The sequence below is a fragment of the Lepisma saccharinum genome, chromosome 15, assembly GCF_977018435.1.
Source record: "Lepisma saccharinum chromosome 15, izLepSacc3.1, whole genome shotgun sequence".
Taxonomy (NCBI): Eukaryota; Metazoa; Arthropoda; class Insecta; order Zygentoma; family Lepismatidae; genus Lepisma; species Lepisma saccharinum.
The window spans coordinates 74,293,331-74,305,200 of NC_139243.1; the positions used below are offsets into that span (position 1 = coordinate 74,293,331).

The 11,870-nt window shown below is 36.6% G+C and overlaps 1 protein-coding gene across 1 annotated transcript; it reads left to right on the forward strand.

Annotated features, from left to right (window-relative positions):
• Positions 1-10,809: 10,809 nt before the first annotated feature.
• LOC145999338 (protein CFDP2-like) lies at positions 10,810-11,526 on the forward strand. The gene has a single exon (XM_083136279.1). It carries the CDS (start codon positions 10,810-10,812, stop codon positions 11,524-11,526), a length of 717 nt encoding a protein of 238 aa, XP_082992405.1.
• The last annotated feature ends 344 nt before the right edge of the window (positions 11,527-11,870 follow it).

Here is an 11,870-nt window from a genome sequence, read left to right on the forward strand (position 1 = left end):
ATATTGTGAGTTTCGTTGTGGATACTGTCGCATGTCTGAATAATATTAATCAGATGATTGTGAAATGTGCAGATTCTCTGGGTACATAAAAAATCTATACAGTTTAATTTTGTAATTAACAAGACTGCTGTGTGAAGACTGAATTTAACCTTCAAACGGTAAGGTGCGGGTCGGATCCGACCCAAGCGGAAGTTGCTCGGTCACTGTTTCCCCCTCCCGTATTTCCTGGTGACATAGCTTCAGGTAACCTTCACCTTACTCATGAGGAAGGTGTCTGAGCGATTGCACGTCCTAGGTACGTCACTGTCCGGTTTTATTCTTATTTATATTAGCCCTTGTCGCTGTCTGGGTCGGATCTGACCCCACCTTACCATTCACTCTAGACATTATCCCTGTAATTTCTCTTCTTTTTTTGCCAGTTTGTCCCAATTGTTGTGCACCATGGCGTTCAGGAAGTTTATCTGCACTGCAGATGAGATTAGAGCTGAGTTGCAAAGACAAGAAGAGGACTCCGAAGGAGACTGGGATGATGAAATAAGTGAAGACATCTCCGAGTCAGAAGATGAAAAATTAGCGAACAGTGACGATTGTGAAGATATGTTTGATTGTGTTGATGGGGACGTTTCAGACTGGGAGGATCGTGATTCTCAAGTTGCAGTGGTAGAAAATAATGATAGACAATTTGAACTAGGTAAAGATGGCGAAACAGTTTGGACCGACAAGCCGCTGCGTTCAAAATTTTCAAAGACTCATTGGAATATCATGGATGGAATATCATCACTCATTTGCCTGGACTCAAAGGAAATGCACGTGGAATTACTGATGAATTCAAATTATTTTCCTTATTTATTAGTGATGAAATCATCGAAACAATTGTATGCCATACTAATGAAGAAATAGAAAAGTCCAAACTCAAGACCAATTCAAGTCAGTGATTTATATCTCTTACTGATCCGATGGAAATCAGAGCTCTGATCGGACTGTTGTACATGAGTGCTCTACTAAAATGCATATATGCATTTGTAATTTATTTTTTAGACAATCTCGTTTCACTTTACAGTTGTTTTGAATCCGTCCATTCTGTAAATGAGATAAAGAAAAGTTGCTAGTTTTGGAAATCAGTGGGAATTAGTGGACGCGGAAAGGCAAATACTTTTCTTTTTTAGAAAATTTTGTAATCAAATTGTTTTAAAGGTCTTATGACTAAAGTAATTTTAAATCTAAACAAGTTATCATGCTTTACCTTCCTTTTTTTGAACATCAAATTGACAAAATTTCAAATGGGTCGGATGCGACCCAACCTTACCGTTTATGTTCTGAGAATTCACCTTACCGACGAAGGGTTAAGACAGATTTGAAATCTTTCGATGACATGTGTGGCTCTGATTGTATAATTTATTTTTATTCTTTTGATTTGTTCAACTTTTCTTTAATATTTTTAATTGATATGGCAAGATAATAAGCTATTATAACACAACATACATTCACACACACACAAACTTCCAGTATGTAACATTTTCTCTTGGGCCAGTCTTTGCACAGTGGTCCAAGCGAATTCACCATTAACTAAAAGTTGTGAAAATAGATTCAGTACACTTGTGGTTCAAGAACAGGAAGCTACTACTGGAATATAAAAATCCTAGAATTGAAAACTACCTGTGGTTATAAGATGAGAGTCATCTTCTGATGATGTGATCTATTTTAATTTCTAATAGCATAAACCTTTTCATCCAGTTAGCCTTATGTCCTTATAAACCTTTACTGATGCCAATTCTGGTTTGAAACTTAGTTTTTGTACTTCTAAGATCTAATTTTAAAGTGATCTTATGCAGTGTTGCATTCTTAATATGCCATAACTCAAGTTTATGAATAGAGTAACAAAACAAGAACCAGAAGTTAAGAATGTTAGCTTAATATCTCAAGTTTCAGGGGACCAAGAAGAGAGATTACAAGACACACACTTTTACTTCCTGTCCCTTGTGTCACTTCAGATACACTATGAACCTAAGAAACTATGAGAAGTTGCTCTTTGTCAAAACTTTCGACCGTCATAGAAAGGATTTTTAAAGACAATCAAAATAATAAAATTTTTAAAGATTGCAACCACTACCAGATTAGGGTTGGCCACAAAATCCAGGTAATGGGTATCCATATTCAAATTATATGATATTCATTTTGAATACAACAGATAATCTGAATATCCTGATAATTCAGATAGAATAGAGATGGATGATTTGTATAGTGGAATCACCAGCAAATGAACCTGTGCAGACCCACAACTCTTGTTCACCGCACTTCCGTAAGGAGGGGAGGAGCAGAGGGGAGCCTGCTTCCTTGTGGACAAAGCTGAATGGTTCGAGGGGAGAAGCATTTTAGCAGAAGGTTCTTTTGTTTGTGGTCACTCTGTAGGAAATCTGTATAGTGAAATACGAATACGACAAATAAAAGACTGGATAGCCTGTAAACAGATAGATGGTAAAACTCCTCACATAATGAACACATTTGGATATACGGATAATGCAGACAATTCATATATCCGAATAATCGGTATATCTTCATATCAGATTATGTGATGTTTGGATATTTGAAACCCAAATAGAAAATTTTCCAACATCCGGATAAAATTTTATCGGGATTTGGCTATGCGTATTCCACATCGTACTAGTATGTTTTGTAGTAGGTGTATGCAAACAAATACATAATGTGAGTGAGTGTGACTTGCACTTTGAGCAATGAAAAATAAATGCATAATGGGTAGAATTTCTAAATTTATTAAAACGAATTATGGCATAAGTCCATAATTGTTATAATTTACAGGGTGTATTTTTCAAATGTTATACTATAGAGGATGGATCAAAAGACGATACTGCCGTAGGTTCTGCATTTTATGTCCCGTCCCAGAACATAATTAGACAATTTAAATTACCTCCCGAAGCGTCAATCTTTTCGGTGGAATGTTTTGCAATATATAGAGCATTACTTCATATCCTAGCGTTGGGCCTTCCACAGTGTCTTATACTGACCGACGCCTTGAGTGTGCTCCAAACATTGTCAAGAGCAGGCACAGCAGCCTACAAACTTACGTTTTTTCCTTATCTTATTCAAAGTGCAGCGTTACGGTTCCGAAAACGGGGAAAAGAAGTGACCTCCACCTACATCAAGGCACATTCCAATCAAAACAAATCTCACACTTTGTAGACATCTGCGCCAAGCAAGCTCGAACACTCGAACATGCAACCCCCTTACGATTGCCTTATACAAACTTGCTCCCTCGAGTAAAAATGAAAATCCAACACGAATGGGATGAATGGTGTGCACACGAAATCCAAAACACAACCACCTATAAGTGGAACATGCACATCGGCACAAAACAACCTTCGTATCAATCTTTGAAAATGCCTCGGTCAGTGATTGTGTTCACCTTGAGAATGCGCACGGGTCACGTTCTGGTTAATCAACATTTGGCAAGAATACATGCGGTATCTATAACTTCCTGTCAAGGAGGAGAAACCAGCCAAACAATAACGCATCTGTTTTTCCAATGCCCCTTACGACAAGCCCATCGGGAAAAGTTGCATCAAACTGTACTTCGACTAGCTGTTCCATTTCCAGTGTCAATCCCAACCCTGATAAGTCAGCCTCGAGCTCCCGTCATGTGGACGCTATATAGCTTCGCACAAAAACACAGCATCTCAATGTAAACTAACACAATAAGGAAGATCACAGTGTAACATACCCAACAGGATACCCTCCCATAGTGAAAATCACGTGTGAAAGTGAAAGTGTATTGTGCAAGTGCCATAAGGAATAACAACTGAAGGAGACAAGAATTTGGATCAAATAAAGCAGTCCCGATGGCTAGAAACCGCAAAAGATGGGCGGTGTGAGCCACAATAAAGCAAGCAAGCAAGCAAGTTATACTATGGAATGCACATATGTGACTAAAATCATGTACAAAAATTCCTAGAAAAAGCACAAAAATCAAAATTGCAAACCTATACCCTGTCCCAGCTAACTGTAGAGCAGATCCGTGCATATTGGCAGAGGAGAAGGAGGAAAATCGAGTGGTGAAAGTGCAGCATTGGCAACCGTATGGTCCTAACCATACATGTACGGAAATTTCATGGCATGTACAGACGTACGGTTCAGACCTTAGTCCGTATGCTAAATGCACGGCTTGTCAAAATTTGCTCTTGCAGTTTTATCCCTAATATTTCCCTAAGAAGTTCTTAACCAATCGTACGGACCTGGAGATAAAAATACGGTCAGTTTGCAATGTGCGTTTGGTATTATCGTTTTCAAAAGTTTGCAACACTTACAGAGAGAAGGAGGAAATTGGGTAACTCCCGTCGCCCATTACACAATCCCGTTTCTCTCACTGTTCATTGGTGGAGCCGTCTCGCGTCACTACTTGTGCAGAGACTTGTTCTCATTCGCCTGGTCTACAGTTACCTGGTACGGAGTTTACTAAGGAATACAATGTACAAAATAATACAGCCATGTGAGGTTGTGTTTTTTTATGTATCTCTTAATGTAGCTAGAAAAAGTTCTCGGAAACCAGAATGAAACGTCGCAGATAAATAAAATAATAACCACTAAAAATAACTGTGCTAGATTATTTTGCATCTATAAAAAGTGGTTATGCGAATCTTTAAGAAGAACATAGGAATACAATATCTAGCCTACCTGATAAAAAGTAAAAAACTATGGAAGTAGATTTCCATGTCCCATGTAGTGCTCGAATGTCAAACACTATGAGGTTAAATCCCAAGGTTGTATATCTACTTAATACAATTTCATTGCTACAGTTAACACAGCATTACAGATACATCTTCATAGTCAAGTGCATACACAAAAGAAAGTGATATTGTCATGAAATTATCAACTAACATGGAAATCAAATTGTCCCTTTCATCACATGACTTACCTTAAATGCGATGAAGCAAGTTTATCAAACATCCTTATTTATTGACTGATAGACAGCCCACAAGGGAGCTTGCATCCTTTCACAATTCCTTAGTCTAAGGGCACAGTACAAGTGAGCAGCTTTGGTTTGGAAACTATATGATAAGTGGTGGAGTAAACTAAGTGCCATCCTAGAATCTGTCAATGATGAACTTACTCCTCTCAAATTCTTTATAAAAGACCTCTCTCCTTTGACAGACCTTAATTCAGATATTTTAATTCCATTAATGAAATGAGTTTTAGTTCAGGGTGAATGAATTTAGCAGAACTGCTACTCTTGTACTGAATAACACCTATTTGACAAAATCATATAGAAAATATGACAAACCCATTGAATTACATCCTGCATAAGTACTTTGTATGCAGCACAGCATACGTACTAGGGTTGAGATAACACTAGCCTGAACCAATACGAATATTACTCATACAAATTTCTGCTGATATTGAGACATAATTGGAAATTTGGCAATTTAAAGAAGTTCAAAATACATCGTTATTAAATGTGGAAATAAAAGGATCATCCTGCAACCATACCATTTCAGTCTACCTTATTTCCATATCCAAAAGAACATGTGATATTAATGTTCTCACATTTGCTTTTTCAACCATAAAGATATTGTGTGTACCTTGTAGTATCCCATAATAATTTACTACAAACAAGATTTATGATCTGCTACAAACGACCCTGATTGGCAATCATCAATAATCCAATTCGACTAATATTTACCGCTGCTTGATTCAGTCGTCCTGGGGTGGCATCTATCGTAATTCCTATTGATGGCATGGCCCATGAGTGTAAGACATCTGAGGATGTAGTTAGGATTCGAATATCCATATTAATCGGTAATACTGTCCGGTTATCTACATCTAAAAGTTGGAATGAGTTTGCTATTATTTCATTTGTTGGAGTTATATATGAGTCAAATTCTGCTTTTATAAAATCAGAATATTCATAGCTTCAGTATCATTGATGCCCAATCGTTTTTAGAGTTAGTGAGGGTTGATTGATTTTGTCTAGTAAATATAGTAGTCGTAATAATGGAAGTGCAATAAAAACTAAAGTGATTGCTGGTATAATTGTTCATATTGTTTCTAGGACTTGTCCTTCTAGTAGCATCCGGTTGGTTAATTTGTTATTAAATAATGATATTATTAAATATCCTACTAATACTGTAATTATAATTCAAATTAGTATTGTGTGGTCGTGAAATAATATTATTTGTTCTATTAATGGTAATGATCTATCTTGTAGTCCAATTTGGTTTCAGATTGCCATTTTTAAGAAAGGGTAAACTTATATTTGAAGCTTAAATTCAATGCACTTTTCTGCCATCTTAAAAATTAGTTAGTAGTATTGGAAGTTCTGAATATGTATGCTCGGATGGAGGTGGTGCCTGATATCATTCAATTGATGATGTTTGTTGTAAATTAAATAGTGTTGGCCAGGCACTTGTTATCCCTTCCCAAGTAATGAAAATTATAATAACTACTGCTGTAAATGATAAAATTGATCCTAATCTCGATACAATATTTCATGTTGTGTAAGCGTCCGGAAAATCTGAGTATCGTCGTGGTATCCCTCTTAGTACTACAAAATGTTGTCTAAAGAATGTTAACTCCAATAAATATGAAAATAAATTGAATTTTTAGCCAATTTGGGTTTATTATTACTCCTGTAAACAGTGGAAATCAGTGTACTAGTCCTGCCATAATAGCAAATACCACTCCTATGGATAGTACCAGGTGTTTCAACAGAAACACCGTGATTTCAAATGACCCTAAAAAAATATTTAGTATATTCACAGTAATAATTTGTATATGTTATGATTGACAAAAGTCTAAAATTTAATTTAATTTATTTTTTATCTGTGTTTGTCAGGTGTTTGTAGTACAGTATTGGAGGACAGGAGACTCTCACTCCAGCAGAAGATTCATTTGGTGTCCTAGTTTATTGAGTCACGCTCTCTTGTTTCTGTCCAATGATGGTTCCGGCTGGGGAATACGTCTTCGTCGGAAACGTTGTCCAATTCGTCAGAAATGCTTCCAGCAAGACAGAGCTAGGACGCATACAACTGAACCTGTCCTGACCTTCCTTCACTCAAAATTCAACAATCGTGTGATTTCAAAATCACTCTCAAAATGGTTTAGAGTGGCCTCCAACTAGCCCTGACTTAAACCCATGTGACTATTTCTTGTGGGGTTTCCTAAAGCAGGAAGTTTTCAAATGAGGATCGCGATCACTAGATGATTTGCATGCAAACATCGAACAGTGTGCTGCACAAGTTAGTCATGCAACCCTTTGTCAGGTATTTGACAACATGTGCAACCGGGTGAGAAAAGTGATAAATCGCCAAGGTGGACATTCCAAACATGTTTTCCATTAAACTTTTGGATTTTCTATATCAGATTGTGTATTTTTTTTCTTTTGTGTAGTTCTAATAAATATTTTAAAATGCCGTTTGAAATCACGGCGTTTCTGTTGAAACACCCGGTACAATCTTGGACACTGCTGGGTTGTAACGACCCTATTGAAGCAGCACTGAAGCAAGCCCTCAATTTTTGACCATCAAGCGCCTTGTGAGTAGACAACACAAAGAGCATTGCAATTCTGTGGCTTGTATACCAGTCACAGGTATACATCTCTGTAAATTGAGCAGTGATGCCTAACAGAAACACGAGATGAAGATTGTCGGAATTAATGTATCGTGTTCTCGACATGGAATAATACTCGGTCCATGGTACGTTCCTTTACTTAATGTTGTTTGGGAATGAACCTGACGGATTGGGTTTATATTTTCACTCCGTGCATTACACTAAGTTCTATATTTTAAAATTATATTAATGCTTTGAACGAAAATCATACCTAGAACAACATCCAACACACGATCACACCACTCTTCTCACACACATTCACGTGAAAACACACAGACAAAGCTAAGTTTTAACTTCAAAGTGAATGTCCAAATATCAGTAAACGGAGAACCATGATGCCCAAAACATGCGATATTTCACAGAAATAACGCGTCTATTTTTGACATATGTGGTTTCTATCAATAGACAATGAAACAATTATTAGTGAAATTAAGATGCATTTGCTTTTTCAGGTGTTGAGGAAGAAACAGACTGACTGAAAAATGTAGTGTTATTGATAGTGTGTTGGTTAGCGTGCAGAGCTTTCCTCAGCAAAGCCTGGGTTTCATCTCCACCATGGGCAACTTTTTTTATTTTTTCTAACAGTGAACAAGTATATTTTGTTGTTTTCTAGGCATTTTGACGAAAGGATAAACATCAATTTTTTTGGCTGGTATACAAGCCGCAGAATTGCAATGCTGTTTGGGTTGTCTACTCACAAGGCGCTTGATGGTCACACACCGAGGGCTTGCTTCACTGCTTCTTCAATAGGGTCGTTACAACCCAGCAGTGTCCAAGACTGTACATAATGGAAGTGGGCTACAACATAGTATGTATCATGTAATACAATATCTAATTATGAATTTGCTAGTACTACTCCTGTTGTAAATAGAAAAATAAATCCTAAGGCTCATAATATTGATAGGGAGTAGTTGATTTGTGTCCCGTGTAGTGTGGCAATTCATCTAAATACTTTAATTCATGTTGGTACGGCAATAATTATTGTAGCTGCTCGTGTATCTATGTCTATTCCTACAGTAAATATGTGATGTGCTCATACAATAAATCTTAGGAATCCAATTGCTATTATTGCATAGATTATTCCTATTACTCCAAAGGTTTCTTTTTTACCTCTTTCTTGGGTTAAGATGTGTGAAAATATACCAAATCCTGGTAAAATTAGGATGTAGACTTCTGGGTGTCCAAAAAATCAGAATGTTGATATAAAATCGGATCTCCTCCCCTAGATGGGTCAAAAAATGAGGTATTTAGATTTCGATCTGTTAATAATAAAGTGATTGCTCCTGCTAGAACTGGCAGTGACAGTAATAGTAGAACCGCAGTAATAATTACTGATCATACGAATAGTGGTACTCGTTCCATAGACATTCCTATTTCTATTAGATAGAATATTCATTACATTGAATAATTAGTCGTGCAATTCGATATATTTTGATAGGGGTTCTATTACTATTTGATTTCGTTTATAAATAGGTTGTATATGAAAAGGAATTTTATATTTTTTTTGGTAATATGTTTATCATATATAAATTAGTTTGTAATAGATTAGTAGTATAGTATAGGGATTTATTAAATATATGAAATATTAATTTTTATTATAGATGCTAATAATCGTACCTTTTTTATCAGGGCTAACTAACTAACTAACTCTCTAGCCTTCTTAAACCTGAAGGTTCATGGCTGCAGCAACACAGGCCTTCTATCTTTCCCTATCTTGAGCAAGTTCTATATACTCTTTTCCATCCCTACCGATTTCTCTTAGGTCCATCTCAATGTTGTCCCTCCATCTTCATCTTGGTCTTCCTATAGGTCTCTTACCATCAGGTTTCCCAACAAGAATCCTGTAAACTCCTCTTTCCTCTCCCATTCGTGCCACATGGCCTGCCCACCTAAGTCTTCTTGATTTAATTATTCTAATAATATCTGGACATGAATACAAATTACGTAGTTCTAAATTATGTAACCTTCTCCACTCACCTGTCTCCTCATCCCTTTTAGGTCCAAAGATTTTCCTAAGGATCTTTTGTATCAGGGAGGATTAAATTTTAATTGAATATTCTTTTCTCTCGAAAGGTGAGGAGCTAGTAAGGTTAATTTTAAGGTGAAAGTGTTATATTTTTTTGTTAAAATTATTATTTGTAATAAAATGTTATTCGACTTATATCTAGTTATTAGGGAATTATATTTAATATAGTTTTACATTTTAATATTTTTATATTAATTTATATTATAGTATTAATATTTAGTTATGACTTGGGGATGTGCTTGTGGTTAATATATTGGTTATAACTTTATAATAAAGTATTATATTTATTGGTTTGGAAATTGCTAGTTTTTGTAATTTTGTTATAATTTATTGGGATTTAGATAAAAATTTAGTTTAGTTTGACTTATTTACCTAATTATATATTTTAATTAGTTTGATTTAATTAATTAATTAGAGAAATTAGGGAAAACTTTATTCTTGCCTGTTTATCAAAAACATCTTTTCATGGTTTTATATGAAGTATAACCTGCCCAATGACATTTGTTTAATAACCACAGCGGTATTTTGACCGTGTGAAGGTAGCATAATCATTAGTCTTTTAATTCGGGCTAGAATGAATGGTTGGACGAGGAGTAAGCTGTCGTTGATTAATTAATATATAATTTTACTTTAAAGTGAAAAGACTTTATTTTTTAAAAAGGCTCTTTTTATTTAATATTCAATGATTTTTGTTATTTGGATCCATTATTACCCGGCCTCCTATGGGAGGGGCGAGCCTCAGCAACCGGGCAGGTCGCAGGTGGCGGATAGCGAACGGCCATCAGATATGGTGGTTAGCTGCGAATAAGGCAATGCCAAATAAGCAGTCCTGGACCAAGGCGGCAGTGCTAACAGGGTCTGGGGGCTTGGTTTGTGGCAGGACCATCCTCATCAAAACTCAGAAAAGCCCACAGACAGCACTGTGACATGGCGAGGAAGTGCCGCCATTAAATAAGCACTGCCCCTGCTGCCTTGCAGGGAGGGGAGGGATCCCCAAAGGCTAAGAGAAGGATACCCTGACAGAAAACCAAGGGTGGGGCAGACTCAAAAGGCATGGTAAAGCCAACTGCCCTAGGGGAGTAAACCCTAAATAAATCCACCCTGCGTTGGGCCAATCCCCCACACAAGGGTATTAACGGATTCAGAGAAAAAACAGGAGCCTCGGAATGGACAGATCAACACAACAACGACCGGACTGGAAAAGGAAAACGAGAATGGGAACGTGGAACATTAAAACTATATTAGGAAAAGAAGTTGAATTAGTACAGGAAATGAAGATACGTAAGATAGACGTAATGGGAATTAGTGAAGTAAGAAAGAAAGGAAATGGCATACAAAGGCTTGAGGAGGGATATACCTTGAGATATTCAGGTGTTGGACAGGGAAGAAGTGCAAAAGAAGGGGTAGGAATTGTAACAAGTCAGGAATATGAAACAAAGGCCAGTGGCTGGGAACCAGTTAACTCAAGAATAATTGTAGTTAAATTTGATATAGAATATAAAATATCATATATCCAAGTATATGCACCAACAGAAGATGCCTCTGTGCTTGATAAGGAAGAATTTTATGTACAACTCCAGAGGACAGTAGATAAAGAAGTATTGGAGGAACGGTATGTAATGATAGTGGGAGACTTAAATGCAAAAACAGGCAAAGATAAGAAGGTAGCACATGGTAGTATGGGAAGCTACGGGGGAGAAAAGACATTGAATGAGAATGGCAAGAGATTACTGGAGTTTTGTGTAGAAAATCAGTTGCTTCTTGGAAACTCCTTCTTGCCACACAAGGAGGCACATAAAATAACCTTCCAGGCTGAAGGAAGAAATGCTAAAAGCATAATAGACTACATAATATATACACCAGTAGTATTAGGAGAAACATAATGGATGTTAAAGTTATAAGAGGTGCTGAACTGGGTACAGACCATAGATTACTAATAGTGGACACACGCTTTACGAGACCACCAAAGCCCAGAATGAAAAAATACAAACAATTAAGATAAATGAGTTACAGAAAAAAGAGAAGAAGGAAAAGTATAAAGAACAGGTAACAGCCAGCCTGACAGAAGGACCAGATGTAGAACAACTAGAGATAAAAGAAATATGGAAGAGAATTAAAAAGGCACTCCTAAAAGCTGCAGAAGAAGTATGCGGAAAGAAAATAGTAGATACAAGAAAAAAGAAAACATCTTGGTGGAATGAAGAAGTGAAACAAAAAGTAAAAAACA

Excerpts from the sequence above, each read along its gene's own strand:
- LOC145999338 (XM_083136279.1), top strand. The coding sequence starts at position 10,810 with ATGGACAGATCAACACAACAACGACCGGACTGGAAAAGGAAAACGAGA.